Source organism: Marmota monax, unplaced genomic scaffold, assembly GCF_021218885.2.
Source record: "Marmota monax isolate L192 unplaced genomic scaffold, Marmota_monax_Labrador192_F-V1.1 WCK01_AAM20220418_F8-fsc00014, whole genome shotgun sequence".
NCBI classification, from domain to species: domain Eukaryota; kingdom Metazoa; phylum Chordata; class Mammalia; order Rodentia; family Sciuridae; genus Marmota; species Marmota monax.
The window spans coordinates 13104303-13121545 of NW_026695222.1; the positions used below are offsets into that span (position 1 = coordinate 13104303).

General features: G+C 51.8%; 1 protein-coding gene and 1 long non-coding RNA gene across 6 annotated transcripts in view; one reads left to right on the forward strand and one right to left on the reverse strand.

Moving 5' to 3' along the window:
• Nucleotides 1-2166: 2166 nt before the first annotated feature.
• The window catches only part of Bcl2l1 (BCL2 like 1), a 52755-nt gene continuing 37678 nt past the window's right edge, over nucleotides 2167-17243 (reverse strand). For all 5 annotated transcript variants that reach the window (XM_046433170.2, XM_046433171.2, XM_046433169.2 and 2 more), the window contains exon 3: nucleotides 2167-3793. In XM_046433170.2, the coding sequence (XP_046289126.1) occupies nucleotides 3656-3793 (138 nt within the window). In that variant the 3' untranslated portion in view covers nucleotides 2167-3655. The remainder of the gene's footprint in view (nucleotides 3794-17243) is intronic.
• Nucleotides 10158-14084, forward strand: LOC131423800 (uncharacterized). The gene is made up of 2 exons (XR_009225856.1): nucleotides 10158-10312; nucleotides 12628-14084. It is a non-coding gene; the product is annotated as an uncharacterized LOC131423800 (long non-coding RNA).

The following is a 17243-nucleotide window of genomic DNA, read 5'->3' on the forward strand; positions in this document are numbered from 1 at the left end:
CAATTCCAACATTTTTTCACGTGTGATGGCATATACATGGCTGGGAATCACTGAGAGATCTGGCTAAAAAATTTTGTGGAATACTTATACAACTGGAAAAAAGAATGAAGTTGTTACGAGCTGATAATTGTTGGGGCTGCCTGATGAGAATTATGTATGAAAACAGACACTTCTACAAGACATGACGTGCCAGGACTAGCAAGGCAAAGTGTGTCTAATGTTACCATTTATTTAAAAAGGAAGGGAGGGATAAAAATATAATCGGATGTGTGTATTTCCCTGTAGGTGAAAAGACGTTTCTGGAAGCATATCGAAAATCTGGGGAGAGACGCTGAGTGACAGCGTAGGGGTAGGATCCGGGAACACCTCATGCGGGGAGAGGCTGGTGGGAGGCTGGAGGCTTTAGCCTTGAATCAAGAATGGCGACTCTGAGCCTTAGGAAAGCTGAGGCAAGCTCTGAATCTGTCCTTTGAGGAGCAGGAGGACTCTGGAGGACACTGGGAAAAGCAGGCGGCCCGAGATGGGCACTCAGCGGCTTGGGTTGCGGGTGGCTTAGGGTAGCATCCCGTGGCCACCAGGGGGCAGTCGGGCCCGCTCCTGAAAGAGGGCGAGGCGGCGGCGGGAGGCAGGTCACTCCCTGGAGCTGGAGCAGCCGCCCTGGACTCCCTGACCATTCCCAGAGCCTCGGGACCTTGGGCCGCAGCCACATGGGCCTTGGAGCGCAGGACCTCCTTCCTCCTCCTGGAGGGCCCGCCTGCCCCGTGGCAGGATCATCCCGACCCCACCCCGCCTCCGGGCCCCCACCCCACCGGGTCATCTCAGTCCATCCTGAAAGCAATCCTGAGGGATGCACACCCATTTTGTAGAGGAGAAACTGGAGCATGAAGAGGTTAGGGGACTTGTCCAGCCACACAAGACTAAGCACGGTGACCTGGGACACATCTTGCCACTCTCAGAACGGAAGCTTCAACCAAACCAGGGTTTCCACTCTGCTCCCCTCCAGGACGTTCTCCACACAGCAGCCAGGGGGACCCTTGGGACAGCAGCAGGGCACAGGTCTCTTACCTCTTCTGACCACCCTTCTCAGCTGGCACTGCCCTCAGGGCCAAGTTCAGTCCCGGACCTCATGCCTCTCGGGGCAGAAGGCCCTGCGCATCCTGCACATCTGCTGCTGCTTGGCCAGGACCGACTCTCCTGCGTCCCCCCTTCTGTTACTTACTTTATGTCCTTGCTCTCATATCACTTCCTCCAGGGAGCCCGCCCTGTCTTCTGCCTCCCAGAGAAATCCTGAGAATCTACCTTAAAAATGTTAAAATGTTACCTCAAACCAGGTGTGGTGGCACACACCTGTAATCCCAGTGGCTTGGGAGGCTGAGGCAAGAGGATCACAAGTTTAAGGCTAGCCTCAGCAAATTAGCAAGGCCCTAAGCAACTAAGCAAGACCCAGTTTCAAAATAAAAAAAGGGGTGGGAGCCGGGTGTGGTGGCACTTGCCTGTAATCCCAGCGGCTGGGGAGGCTGAGGCAGGAGGATCAGAGTTCAAAGCCAGCCTCAGCAACAGCAAGGCACTAAGCAACTCAGTGAGACCCTGTCTCTAAATACAAAATAGGGCTGGGTATGGGGCTCAGTGGACAAGTGCCCCTGAGTTCAATCCCTGGTACAAAAAAAAAAAAAAAAATTTACCTCAAGACTGACTGCTTCTTCCATCCTTCCCCAAGTCCTTCATGCCAGGAGAATGCAATGGCTTCCTCATGACCACCCACTGCTCTACAGAAACCAGAACAGTGCTGATATGTGGGTGTCTCTCCCACTAGAATCGGCACTTAAAAAAGGCAAGGATCCCCAGTACCTAGTACTGTGCCAGGGGAGGGGAGGGAGCATCAGATCAATGCTCAGTTCTCACTTGCTGAGTGGCTATTTGATGTTTCTCCCACTACAATGTCAGCTCCTGAGGGCAGGGGCTATGTCTGTCCTGTTCACAGTGCCCGGCACATAGTAGGTGCTCAGTAAAAACACTATAATGTACAGGTGAAGCGATTCAGGCCCAGAGGGAGGAAGGGATCTCTCTCTCTCTGAGGGCAGAGCAGCCAGGTCCAGTAACTGGCTCTCCTACAGCCTCTGCCTGCCCAGTAGCTCCTTCCCTCCCCATCCCAAGCACACGCAAGCCTTTGGTTCACTGAGTCAACACAGTTTATTACTGAACTGCACTTTCACCTTCACACAAACTATTTCAAAGAGCTGGAACAAGTGGGGGTGGGAGGGGGGACAGGTGCCCCTCAGGAGCCAAGACCCCTAGGACAGCTTCCCTGGACCAGGGCAGGGGAGGGAGCATCAGGCTGCCAATCTCCGGGCACCAGCTCTCCACGTGCACACGCACAGCAAGCCAGCAGCTCCTCACACATAAATACAGACACGCTTAACAAAAATAGTATATCATCTTCACAAGGAATAAAAACTAGTCTGGAATATGTACAGCAGAGAGCCCGGGGTGGCCAGTGCTGTGCTGGGACCCCCTGGGATGAAACAGGCCAAGGGTGGAACAGAGGAGAGAGAGAGGGAGGCCTGAGGGGCTCCTGGCCAGGCCACTTGGACCTTGGCAGCCCTGCTGCCCAGGCTGGACAGAGTGGGGCAGATATCTGCCTGGCCAGGCAGGACAGGCCCCTCCAGTCATCCCCCGCCCCCTGGCCCGTGCACCAGGCTCTCCTTCCTGCCCGAGGTAGGGAAGACCCCAGGGCTCCTACAGCTGCTCCCTATAGCTCCCCTTTACCTCTGGGCTGAGGTTCCTGAACCCCAGACCCGATAGGCAGCAGCCCAAGGCAAAGATGCCACAGGCTGATCTCGCAGGAAGTGGGGCAGCTGAGGCCATGAACAGCTCTGGGGCACCTGTCTTGGGCCCAGTTGGTCCCTCAGTCATAGTCATGGGAGACAGGGAGGGGATTAGGGTGGTGCTAAACCGCAAGGGCCACCCAGCTTTAGCATGGGGTACTTCCTGCAGCTGGAGCCCCCTCCCTCCTAGGTGAGACTAGCCTCTAGCAGAGGCCTCTGGAGAACATTCAGACCAGGAGGGGACTGGGGCCAGGCCAGAGGTGGGAGGAAGTCCTGATCAGCTTCTTTATCCCAAGCAACCTGAATTGCTAATTAGTCAAAAGTGGCCTCTAAATGGCTCTTGGGGGTAGAGATGGAAGGAATAGGGGCCCAGGTCCAGAGGGGGGTGGGAAATGATCAACTCTGAGGCCACAAACATCAAAACAAAGGCAATCTAGTCTCTTTCTGGGGAAGAGGTTCAAAAAACTTTCTAGCTCCTTACGAGGAAAGCAGTCTCCGAGGCTAAGGGTAGCAAGGTTCTACCAATTAGGTAGGGCCCTCCTGCCCCCAGCCACCCCCACCCCCTGACAGCCTTCATGGGACAGATTTTAGGGAAATTTTGTGGATTTTGAGGCCAAGAGAACTGAGGTATGGGGGAAAGTGGCTCTCACAGAAGCGTGGTAGATTCTAGAAAACTAACTGCAGAGGACCAGGTCTAGGCCCAACCCAGGGATGGATGGTGGGCATGGGCTGCATGTAGTGGTTCTCCTGGTGGCAATAGTGGCTGGACGGAGGGACGCAGTGGAGTGGGGTGGGGTGGGAGGGAGGGTGAGTGGGTGGTCAGTGTCTGGTCATTTCCGACTGAAAAGCGAGCCCAGCAGAACCACGCCGGCCACAGTCATGCCCGTCAGGAACCAACGGTTGAAGCGCTCCTGGCCCTTCCGGCTCTCTGCTGCCGCGTTATTCCCATAGAGTTCCACAAAAGTGTCCTGCAGGAAAGAGAAGTGAAAGCACCATTTAAATCCTCAGACCTAACGTGGCTGGGTGGGAGAAGGTGCCATCTGTATGCAATGGTACCTGTGATTTGAAAATGGCAGCATCAGGGCCCGCTGTGGGCTAGTTAAGGGCTGCCCGGACCCCCAGGTGGGCATGGTGAACCCAGGTTATTGCTGACACAGGTAGGGAGAGAAAGAACTAGGACCCCAGCAACATGGGAGGCTGAGGCCCTAAGCAACTTAGCAAGACCCTGCCTCAAAATAAAAAAGTTAAAAAGGGGTTGGGGATGTGGCACAGGGTAGAGCATCTCTGGTTCAGTCGCCAGCACCCCCTCCCCGCCCACAGCCAAAAGAGCCAGGTGATGCAGCCTGGAAGCCACAGAGGAGCTTGGGTCGAATCTGAGTGGGGCTGTGCCTCGCCCTTCGGCTGCCACACCAGAGGCCCCTTCTCCTTCTAGAGGGAGCCTCTGGCAGGGCAGGTTGGAGGATGGAAAGACCAGGGCTAGCAGGGAGGCTTCCTTATGTGGTCTCTGAGACCCGTACCGTCCCACCTAGGGTTGTCATTCTGAGCCCAGAGGGAGGTGAGCAATAGCCCTCTGCCCTGAAGTTCAGTCCCGGGAAGCACAGGACAGGAGGAGGGGGCTGTGGGTAATGACCCAGCACAGGGAGCAGGGCCTGCCGGGCTCCTTCTGAGAATGAGCTTCAGGCCAGCTCAGCTTTTCACCTTTCCCACGGCCTTCAGTGCCGATCTCCCTGCACAGCTCAGGAAGCTGGGGTTCTCAGGGCCAAAGGGCCAGATCATGGTAGCCCTGCTTGGGTCACCAAGCTTGGTCAGCAAGCAGTGGAACCAGAACCTAAACCTGTATCCAGCCCCAGGACCAAGTGGTCAGTGTGTGCTATAGAATGAATGGACCACTAGCTGGCTCCAGAGGCCTGCTTAGCCTCTACCATGCTCTCCCCCGGCACCACAGCATCATCCAGTCCCAGCTGGCCAAGCGGCTGCTCCCTCACACAGGGCCTGCCATCTCCAGTTAGCCTCAGGACCCACCCATCAGTGTGCTGCCGGGGGTACCTATCTGCCCCACTGATGACCCCCTCCATCCATGTTCTCTGTAGGGTAGAGGGGACATTCTCATTTCAGTGCCACAGGGATCAAGGCACTGACTGGCTCCAGTCCCCACTCATGTTGCTAAGAACACACATCAGGTCACAGCACACTGGTGCTTACCCCAGGCCCACCCCCAGCAGCTTTCCCCTGCACTTTCAAAGCAGTGCCACTTATTTTTGTATCCCTGGTACCTAGCAGAGTGCCACACACACTGAGCTGCAGATCTGGCTGCAAGAACCCTCAACATTTATTATTCCCTTAGGGGGGCAGCAGTGCCCATGAGTTGAGCCAGGTGGACAAGAGGACCCTGGGGAAGCAAGCAGGTGGGCAGGGCCCCTCCACCTGACCACTCCACTCGGTCCCTCAGAGATTGCCACGTTCAAGGCTTCTTCACACCTAGAATAAAGTCCTCACTGCTTACCCCAGCTGGCAAGGCCTAGCGAGCCCTCTGTCCTCTATGCCCTGTCCCTTTTAACCCCAGGCCCACTGGCCCCTCTGCCGATTCTCCTGGCCACCTTGTCTAAACAGCATCCACTCCATCTCTCTCTGCCTACTCCCAACCTTGCTTTGTTTTTCCCTCAGCAAGTCTCATAGCCAGTCGGCAGACTTTGTTCTGTGGCAACCCATCTCAGTACTGGATCTTTTTTTTAGGAGTGAGAAAAGTTCTATTACTTGTACAAGCAGGGCGAGCACTCCTATACTAGCCTGTCTCTACTAGATGTGTCCTGATGAGGGCAGACATCCTGTCTTGTTCCTGTACATCCAGTGCTCAGAACAGTGTCTGGCACAGAGCTGGGGCTCGATAAAGATCATGCGCTGCATAGTGACGTTTTGGTCAATGACACATGAACGATGGTAGGCCCATAACATTACGGTGAGCTGAAAACTTCCTCTCGCCTGGCCGACTGGGGTCAGAGTTCTTGCCATTCCAGGGCACGAGGTGTCCTCATGTGTCTGTGGGGTGCTGATGCACACAAACCCACTGAGCTCACAGTCACAAGAGGAGTATAGTAAGCACAATTTCGTACAGCACATAAGACTTGATAGTGACAATACACGGCTGTCACTGGCTTGTGTATTTATTACACAACCCTTACTATCATTATCTTAAGGTGTCCTCCTACTTATAAAGACCACGGTTACTGCACAGCTGTCAGTCTCGTCAGGCCAGCAGCAGCCTCAGACAGCTCCTGTTTACTGCGCCCCTCCCTCGATTGCGTTGCCTCCTCTTGTGCAACCACCTAGGTTTGCTAAGAACACTTTACGATGTTCACAACAATGACATGTCTAACACGTTGCTCAGGCTGTCTCCCTGTTGTTAAGCAGCGCGTGACTGTTCATGAGTAGAACAAACGTGTCACTTGTCTACTAAGTACCAGGCATTGTTACTACATTTCACCATCATCAGAGTCCTTAGAGAGAGGTGAGCTCCCTATCACAGTGACATGAGTGAGACTTCAGGAGGGAACAGAGAGTTAACAACAGAGCTGGAATTGGGCTGTAGGGCTGCCCAGTTACACGGTGGGTGCCCGGGCTGGGGTGTAGCTCAGTGGGAGAGCGCTTGCCTAGCACGCCTAAGGGCCTGGGTTCCCTCCTCAGCATCCCTCAAACAAAAAGGCAAATCAAAGGGAGTGCAGCTACAGTAGGACATTTTTCTTATGTCAGGGGTTGGAGACTTGTCCTGTCAGTCATCTGACTCTGGAAGCGGGGTTGAGGTGGAGCCCAGGATCTGGGGAGGGGCAGTGGCTGCCCAGGCCTCCCTGTCTTCCTCTCCATCCTGACCTGCCTCTATAGGTTTTAGCAGATGAGAAAACTCTATGGAAGTTGAAATTTTTCTTCTCCCAAGTTATTTAGGCCCAGATGAAGACACCACAACTTCTGCACGATGTGGGAGAGTACCAGTCTGGGGGAACCCAGCAGGAGTGAGGCAAGGGCCAGAAGACCCTGCTTATCCCAAGGGGCCAAACGTCCCACAAGGAACCAGGGACACTGGTTCCAAAATGGGAGGGGCCTGACTCTCTTGATGGGAACTTTCCTGAAGTAGGAGGCTGGCAGCCACAGGAAATTTTCAGCTCTGGGGCTTGGGCTGGAGTAAACAGGCCCTATCCCTGCAAGGACACAAAGCGTCCACTGTCCAGGAACAGTCATTCCAGAGTAGAGGGAGCATTCTCATTTCAGTGCCACAGAAAACAAGGCACTGACCGGCTCCAGTCCCCACTCATGCAGTCCTGGCCAGGACAATCCCCATTTCAGGAGCTCCTTCTCCTGGGGAGGGGTGGTAGGATTTCCAAGGGCGTGGATTCTGGGGACTGCTTTCGCAGAGTACGAGCAAAATGAGGCATGCTGTTCCAGGGCGGGGGCTGGAGGGGCGGTGGTGTGGGTATATTTAGCCCATGGTTCACACAGACACACTTGGAAACAAACACAGCCATTTTCTCAGTGGGTGGGTGGCTGCTCTGGATAAATAAACAGGACTGCAGAGCAGCCCTGGTCTGGGAATGCAGAGATAAGCCCCACCGCTTCTAGGTAGCTCCCACTGATTTTAGCTAGGCCTGGCACGGTGGGCAGGGGTAAGGCTGGGGTTCAGGGAGGTCTCTGAGGTCACAGAGGCTTCCAGGAGACCCCGGCCCGAGGGCCTGTCTGTATCCTTAGCTTGGATTACGGCAAAACGGGAGAAGTTTCTCTTTGGAACTGACAGCTTCCATGGGGATCCATGGCCATTTGTGACATGTGATGGTTAATGACCTTCATAAGAGGGTCACGGACTCCTAGCCAGGCAAACCCCTTAAGTCTGCAAGGTCAATCCACCTATCCATTATGGCTTCCTACAGCCAGCTCTCCTGATGTGATCCCCAGGAGAGCTCAGGCTAGCACCACTTTTAAGGTCCTTCCTCTGACTTCAAAGCCTCTAATAGTCCTGACCACACATGTGGAGGGGCCACATAGATACTCCCGAGAGCTTCATGCCCTTGTGCCTTTACCAACATTGTGCCCTGGAACTGGTCACCCTCCCACCTCCCTTCCTCAGTCAGCTGGCAGGAACGCCACTGCAGAGTCGCCTCTTCCCTGCTCACCTCTCCTCCAATTCTGGGAGAAACATCTCCTTTGTGACCCCAGGGTAACTGGACTTTTGTTCATACTACAAATATTTATTGAGCACCTACTATGCTTCAAGTCTGGCTGAAAATGCAGCAGCGAACATGGCTGCCGCGAGTTTATGCTCTAATCCATTTTCAATGGCAGTGAGATTAGCTCCAATGGTCTGGAGTGAAAAATTCTTAGGTGTTACAACAATTTGTGGCTCGCCAGAGGGCCACAGTATATAGATACATAAATCCCAGCAACTAGGGAGACTGTAACAGGAGGATCACAAGTTTGAGGCTAGCTTCAGCAAATTAGCATGACCCTGTCTCAAAAAATTAAAAGGGCTGGGGCTGTGGCTCAGTGGTTCAATCTCAGTACCACTTCCCCATCTCCAAAAAAGAGATTCACAGTATGGATGTGGCATTCAAAATTTCATGGGTAGATAATTAGCACAAAAATGTCTAAAGAGACTCTCATTGGTGGGGTTGATAAGACAAAAAAAAAAAAAAAGTGGAGAAATGATGTCCTAGTGGAAAGCAGAGAAAGGGGCACAAGAAAAACCCAAGATAATTTCAGAGATGATGGGGTCTTGAAGAAAATTAGTTGGGGGAGGTGACAGCACCTGAGGTAGGTGGAGTGGTCAGGGAAGATCTCTCTAATGAGCGAGGTTGGAACTGAGAACTGAATGACACAGTGGTGGAGCCAGGGAAGGATTAAACTGTTTTAGGTGAGAGAGAGAGAGCATCCCAGCAAAGGCAGCGTGTACTAAGGCCCTGCAGAGGGGAGGAGAGGAAGGGCTTCCCTACTTGAACCTTCCTGTCTCTTTGCTGGTCTCCTCCTCTGTCAGTCTCGGAGCCAGGCAGGTGGGACCAAGGCTACCCAGTTCTGGCATCTGCCCACCCACACAGGCACAGACCGACTTCAGCTAGATCTCTGCCCAGAGCAGAGGACAGAAGGATACAGGTCCCTTGGCAGCTACCTGTGACCCTGAAGGAATCAGGTGAAAAGGTTGGCATGACACCCAGAGGGAGGGGCTTAGGTGCCAGGGAACCACCCATGCAGCCAGGGGCTGTTTGGTCCCTGCAGTCCCTGCTTGAATCTGATCTGTCTTCTGTCATCCTTCTCTCTCACCTCCCACATCTCAATGCTTCTTCCTTGCATTTTGACTTTGAACAGGTTATTTCACCTCTCTGGTCCAGTGTCCTCACTTACTAAACAAGAATAAAATAACAGTTATTATGGAAGCTAATATTTTTGAACATTGGAATGTTTTCCATCTGCCAGGCACTAACCTAAAGCATTTGACCTGACTTGACAGGTGATTTTTGGTCTTGCTTCCCCCACTAGACATGTGTATTTTGTCCCCTGTATCTCCAGAATGTATCTCCACAGCTGGGACACAGCAGCCACATTCTAAATGAGCCTACAGTAGCTGAATAAATGAATGCTTTTTTTTTTAATCCTTGCACATTTCTCAAGAACCATATTTCCAAAGGGGAAAACTGAGGCTCCAGAGTTTACTCAGGCCTCCTATCTTAGGTAGAGTCAGAACTGGGATTTGTCCTACTTCTGTTCTCCTACTCATTCTGATGTCCCATCTTGCCACCTCAGTCCCTGTTGTCTGCCCACAGAAAACCCAATCTCTGCAGCTGCAGCAGCTGCTGACATTTCTTGAGCACAGAGCCCCATGGGCATTCTTCTTTCTCGGCCCTTAGTGCATGTTCATCAGCCATCTCTACAAGCTGCCCATGGGTTTCACTGTTAACTCCACGCAGCTGATGATCTTGACTGCTCAAGGTCACACTGGGAGCTGGTCACCTGGCTAATCACCTTGCTGCCAGCTTTGATGCAGTGCTTGCTCGGTTTCAAAAGGGCAGCGCAATCTTCTCCAGTCTCTACCATGGGCTGGTGCATACTTTTGTGAGGGAAGGAGGTCCTTATTCTGAGCTTAGGTCAACCGAGGCTCAGAGATACTTGGCCAAAGCAGTTACATGAAGAAAGAAGCCAGTTTTAAGCCCTGGTATGTTGTATGTTGGGCAGTAAACCCCATATTCTGGGCCAGGGCTATGCCTCTGGGTCCCCCTAGGTGGGTAAAGTGGCCCGAGGCTACCAGCTGAATGACATGCTGTGGCCCAGCCAGCTGAGAGGAACTGGGTAGAGGGAAAGGATGTGACGAAAACCAGGAGGGAAAGTGAAACCCTTCCTTCCTGGCTTCAGTGGGGAACAAGTTCTTGTGCCAGACGGGTTCTTCCTTCCTCTTGAGGGACTCTGGAGACCTTGGGCCCACCGCTTCCTTCCTGCTTGGTTATTTCAGGAAAGAGGTAGGTGGAGAAGAGGAAGGGGCTCTTAGCAGCCAGGGAAAGTGCCAGGGACATCAGGACTATACCTTGCCTGGCCTCTCATAGCCCTGCACGGGTAAGCCATGAGTCACTTGCAGAGTCACTTTCTGTGCCTGGTCTCAGTTTCCTTGAGGGAGAAGCTGATAAATGCCTGCTGAGTAGACAAACAGGCCTTGTTAGGAGATCCCTGAGAGAGGACGGAAGGGGGGCAGACTGAGAGCCTTATCGCTCTCCTGGCAGGGCGCTGCAGGCGGAGACTCGGAAGAGGTGAGGTTTGTGGTTGGAATCCACTTCCCTTGGCTTTCCTCAGGGAGCTGTTGGCCTCTATGATGTGAGAGGAATAAGCCTCTCTCCTCTACCCTGGGGAACGTAGTCTGCATGGGAGAACCTGGAGAGGGGGTTCAGGGAGAGGCTGCGACGGTGCTGAGTGCAGGGCGAAATACCTCGGCCCAGCTAGTCCCGCTGTGGGCACCATGGCCAGCCCTTGGACTTCTGAAGCCTGGTTTCTCTTGCCCTGATATCACAAGGTGATAGTGGTATGACCAGCTGGTAAAAGCCACCCAGGGAAGCACAGAGACCTTGGTGCTCCTGGCTCAAGGGAGTGTCCTGAGAGGCCTGAGTCTTTGGGCCTTGGGGACTCTGGAGGCACCTCACAGCACACTTTGTATTAATCTTCCTCCTTTCTGCCCCTCAGCTGCCAGACTCTCTTCCCCCGCCTCCTCCCCCACCATTAGTTCTAAGAAGCCATGAGCCTGACAGATGCGCTCATTTCTCAGAAAAGGAAGTGGTTGTGCTGGGAGGAGATAACACCCGCTGGGGAATCAAGAGAACTATCAGGCCGAGCATGGGCCCTCCACCTCCGCGGCTCAGAACCAGGCCGGGAGACCATTCAGACAGGCTTTTATTGGGGTAGATGCTCAATGGGGTTCACGACCTCATGCCCTGGGAGTGACAGTGACACAATAGCTGGATTTTACTAAGCAAGTGCTTTGTGCATAATAACTCACACAATGCAATGACCATGGGCGACTGCTGTCTTACTCTCTACAGTACAGATAAGGCACAGTAGAGAGGTAAAGTCACTCCCAAGGTCACAGTGGTCATCAATGGTGGAGCCCAAGCCCTCCACGGCTCCTGGTGGCCGACACATGTGCCTCCTGAGCCTCATTTCATCCCTGGGAATTCCATATCCTTTCACAAGTGATGGCCATAGTCCTCTGCTCTTCTAGTACTCAGGTTGAAGGCCAACGCACACCCTTGAAAGAGTCAGACTCAAGAGTGACCTTCCAACACACCTGCCCAACAAACAAGCCTTTCACAAGATGTCCTCCCTAATACCTCACTTCACAGAGAGGAGCCCACAGAAAGATGGTGCTCAGATCACACAGCCAGGTCTGTTTCACTCCAGGTGGACCCCGCCCTTGGCAGTTCAATACGCTGGCGATGGGAAGCTCACTCCCTTTAGGTGGAACATTTTGCTTTTGGAGAGCTCCTCAAAACCAGACAGCTGTTCCCTCTTAGTGAGCTGAACCCCCGCCCCACCGCTGCCCACGGGCCTCTGTTCTGGTCTCTTTGCTACTCATCTGCAATTCTTTCCCAAGAGTTGCCCAAGAAAGCAACACAGGCAGGCAGAAGCGGCTTTGCCAGCCTTGCTAGGGGCCCTGGTCCAGGCTCTGTGGCGCTCAAGGAGTATCAGTTTCCTCTTTTGTGAAATGGAGGTGTGATCTGGACCAGGGCTAATTAACTCCTCCTCCCACCAAGTGAGCTGCCAGAGTGCCAAGTGGCCAGGTAACCAGTAACTCTCGCAAGATGTTTGGCCTTGGACCTCACCTGAAAAATGAGATAAAAAATGAACTTCAAAAGAACCCTGTTGAGGAGTCAATGGCAACACGTGTAGAACTCTTGGAGCTACGCATGGCACAACAGATCATGTCAATGCCAGCGATGACGGTTCCACTATCAGGCCAGGCTCAGCTTGAGTCCTAAGACTTCTCCACAGCCTGAAGGGCCTCAGGGTGTCCTTGGTTTCCTCACAAGATTATGGTCTGCTCAATCCCAGGAACTTTGCCCACACCAGTTCCTCGGCCAACCTCCTAGGCATGTATCTCTCAGGTTTCAACCCATAGGTCACTTCTTCAAGGAGGTCAGGAAGTTTATTGGAAAGTTCTAAAAAAGCATTGTGCTAAGGCCACAGGCAGGATGGATTGGGGTAGCAACATATAAAGACTAGGGCCAACCTTCTCCCTAAATTTCTGCTTCCTTCTGAGATCTTTTTCCCCTTTTCTTTTGTGTTACAGGGGATCAAACCCAGGACCTTGTGCAAGCTAGGCAAGTAATCCACCACTGAGCTACACCCCTATCCCTTTTTATCTTGAGACAGGGTCTAACTCCTGCCTCAGCCTCTAGGGTACTGGATTACAGGTGTGCACCACTGCACCTAGCTCCTTGGGCTCTGTGGTCCAAAGCAGCTTCTCCTTCCTTGCCACCCAAGGGTGTGCCCGCCCCTTCTTCTGGAGCCACTTAATGATGGACGTGGTGGAGGACGAGCACTGGCAGATGGTCAGTGGAGGAGGTTTTGTGTCCCAGCTCTCTCACTAGTTTGCTTGGGGAGAATCCATTCCCTGTCTGGGAGGACAGTACCTCACAGGGACCCTGCTGGGCTGTGGCATGAGGAGGAAGATGAAAGGAACTCTCTCACGGACAGATGAGCAACTGCCCACTGCCCGGCTGGCTGTCTCAAGGGTGTCCAAAAGATCCAGTAACTAGTGTCTACAGTAAGAAGCAACACTCAAGAGCAGAAGGACATGCCACAGGAAGCTCTGATCCTTCTTCACCTACAAGCCTGTTGAGTCTCACCCTCAGGCTTGAGGAATCCAGGGGAAGAGGGCAGCGGGCACATCCCTTTGAGTGGTCAGGGCAAGCTCCTTTGAGTGGTCAGCCTTGCTGGGCCAGCCCTGGTGGCCTCAACCTCATCACCCCAGCACTGCTTCAAACTAGTCCAGACAAGTCCTGGGTATTTTCAGCCACCTTTATCTGATAGGAAATGTTTGGAATTCCACAGAGGGCAAGAGCTCTGGAGGATTTGGGGATGGGTGCAAATCCCTGCAACACTCTTCCCTCCTGCTCTCCTCCCCCCACCACATGCGAATGTGCACATACACTCTCCAAGTAACCAAAAACTCAGTGCTGCGGGCTCCTGCAGGGCTGCATTTCCCACATTCCAGCTCCTTTAGTCTTCTTCCCTTTTCATCTCTGCAATCCCCCCCTCAAGGTGCGGGCTTGCAAGATGCCTGAGCTGATGCCCGCGGGGCTGGGTACTCTGCTGTCACTGAGAGAAGGGACATTCAGAGGTGTGCTGGTTATAGGCAATGCCCAGAGCACTGGTAAACTGCAGAAGAATGCTGCCACCACCACTAGAGACCTAGAAGCAACTCACTGTCCCACCTGAAGTGGAACATGGAACATGGAATGTGTGATCTGCGGTTTAACCCCCTTCCTGAGCAAACGGGACACCGAGACCCAGATGAGGTAAAGAGACACCCTGCAAGGTCTCACAGAGGATTAGCACAGAGCCTGGCCTCAGGCCTCCTGATCCCTGGGGTCAGCAGAGTGGCTTCCAAACCCAGTTCTGGGAGGTCTGGGCTGCTGGACCAGGGGCCAGACCCTTTACTCTCTGAGCCCAGTGTTTGGCTAAAATGAGAACAGCTGAATCTATTTCACAGCCTTGGCAGAATTAAATGGTCCATAGTAAGCACTTGATAAATGTTAGCTCTTCTTTTTTTTACAGCCAAAAATGAGTGACTCAGATGGGTGCGGTGGCATTCACTCATAATCCCAGCAATTCAGGAGGTTGAGGCAGGAGGATCACAGTTTCAGGCTAGCCTTAGCAATTTAGTGAGACTCTGTTTCTAAATAAAAAAATTAAAAAATAAAAAATATAAAAGCTAGGGAAAGCACTCAGTGGTAAAGCATCCCTGGGATCAATCCACAGTACTAAAACCAAAATATGCTTCTCATAGGACCTCTGCTTTTTGTAACTATAAACAAAAAAAATAACAGCTAATATTTGCTGGGCTAATATTTACTGCTTGATTTCTCAAAATCTTCTAAGTAGGTGTTGTCTCCATTTTACCAACAAGGAAACTAAGACTCAGAGGTGTGATGAGGCTGAGGTCACAGGTTATGGTGAGGATGTGTGAAGCTCCACAGCACATTAAACTGCCAGTGCAGTGGGACCGGTGGAGAGAATCACGACGTTCTTCCTTTTGTCACTCTTTTTCCCATTCAATTTTTACTGAGATCTGCTACTCTTTTTTTTTTTTTTAATTTTTAATATTTATTTTGTTTAGTTTTTGGCAGACACAACATCTTTGTTTGTATGTGGTGCTGAGGATCGAACTTGGGCGGCACACATGCCAGGCGAGCGCGCTACCACTTGAGCCACATCCCCAGCCCTGAGATCTGCTACTCTTGGACCCTGGAAATTGGAGATGACTGAGGATAGGGGAGCTCATGCCCCCTGGATTCCTAGGTGCCTCCTGGGGAGAAAGCAAAGGAATGCTGAATGCAGGCTCCTCTGTGCTCAGCCAGTGCCTGCAAAGAGGGCCCCTCATAACTTGGGAAAAAATCATAATGCCAAGTCGTACTGGAGACACTGTTAGTTCTCTAAGACAGGACATCTTCATGAGCCAGGCTAAACCTGTGGAGCTGCAGGAAGGTCAGACAAGCTGCCCTCCTCACCCCTGGACACTCACGCATTCATTGGGTCTTTATCAAGTGCCCACTAAGTGCCAGGCACTGGGCTAAGTGCTGGGGATAGAGTAGTAATTAAATCAGATGAAAACCCTACCTCTATGAGTTTATAATCTATGAGAGGAGGCAGGCAGTAATAAACAAATGTGTCAGATGGTCACAGTGTTAAAAGAATAAATGTGAGAAGAGGCAGAGAGAAATACGAAAGAGGCTTAGAATCTGTGATGAAGGAAAACTTTTTTTATTTTTGTGGTACTGGGGGTTGAACCCAGGGGCACTTTGCCATCCTTTTTATTTTGAGACAGACTCATCAAATTGCTGAGGCTGGCCTTGAACTTGCAATCTTCCTGCCTCAACCTCTCAAGTCCCTGGGATTATAGGCATGCACCATCATGCCTGCTAGGAGGCAACTTCTTGAGGAGGCTTTATTCAGACACCTGAATGAAGTGAGGTATCAGGCGCTGCAAGAATTCTGAGAAAAGGGAGTAGAAATAAAAAGTGCAAAGTCCCCCAGGCAGGAACATGCCTGAGGTGCTCGAAGACACAGGAAAGAGGCCAGTGTGGTAGAAGCCGGTGAAGGAAGAGATGCACAGTAAGGTCTGGAGACACTGCCAGATGGTGCCTACAAGGCCACTTACGACCTTGGACTTGTGGAATGGCTGCAGGGTTCTAAGCAGAAGAACATGACTAACTTTGGTTTAACAGGTTCCTGTGGCTGCTGGGAAGGCAGAGACAAGAGGTCTGGTAAGAAGCTGATATAGCCACCCAGGAAAAACAGGATGGTGGCTCACCCCGATGGTGCCAGAGAATCTGAAGTGAAGTAGATTCAGAATTTAATAGAGCTGAAAGGATTTTTTCTTTCTTTCTTTTTTGGTGGTGCTCTACTGGGGATTGACCCCAGGGATACTCCTACCACTGAACTACATCCCCAGTCTTTAAAAAAACTTTTTTTTTTTTTAAACTTTGAAACATGATCTCTATTAAGTTGCCTGGGCTGGCTTCAAACTTGTGATCCTCCTGCCTCAGTCTCCCAAATTGCTGGGATTATATAGGATTATATAGACATGTACCACCATGCCCAGCTCCCTATTCATTTATCTGCTTTTGAAACAGGGTCTTGCTAAATTGTCCAGGCTGACCTCAAACTTGTGATCCTCCTGCCTCAGCCTCCTATACTACTAGGATTACTGAAGGGAGCTGAAAGCGTCTACTGATGAACTGGATTCAGACTGTGGGAGTTGTCTTCTGTGTTCTATCTACAAAAGGCAGGCAAAGAGTCACTCAAGGATTTTTCTCCAGTTTGATAAATATGGAGGCCTAGAAGAAGAAAGAGGCAAAACTATTTCTTCTGCTCTCATGGAGGCAAAAAGTATTTGCTCATCAGGCCAGGAAAGGTGGATGGCAAGAGGAGGACGAAGGAGGGGGTTGGACGGACAGTGAGGCAAAGGGACAGCAGGGGAGCAGGGGTCTGCTTAGGCTGTGGCTGCCCCACTTTCTTTCCTTTTTTTTTTGGTATCATGGATTGAACTCACGGGCCCTGGACCACTGAGCCACATCCCCCACCCTATTTTGTATTTTATTTAGAGACAGGGTCTCTCTGAGTTGCTTAGTGCCTTGCCTTTGCTGAGGCTGGCTTTGAACTCGTGATCCTCCCATATCAGCCTCCCAAGCTGCTGGGAATACAGGCTTGACTCACTTTCACCACACACATGCCCTGACTACCAGGTACACACAGGGCCACAAAGTAGACAGGCTCAGGTGGGAATAGGTAGCTTGCTTTGTTAGTAGAAGGGACAGCAGGGCTGTGTAGGCCCAGGAGGCAGAAAGTGCTAGATGACAGACAGAGTGACCGATTGAATGAGGTGATGGCAGGAGGTCAGGGTGTATAAAAGAACTTCCCAAGTTCTTCCAAATTAATAAGTGAGCCTGGGTCCAAGGGCCTCCCCTCTTGTCACTCCTTCAGTATCAATCACGTTCTAGGCTGAGGTTCAAGTTCCCATTCCGCATGAACAGAGGTCTGAATTCACTAAAGCAGAACTTTAGTGCTGGAGGAAGCACAGACCCATCTGGTCCACTCCATCCATAATTTCAGCCATTCCTGTTTTTGCCTTATCTATTTATTTATTACCTGTTATTACTCACTTAACATTTTTCTTTGTTT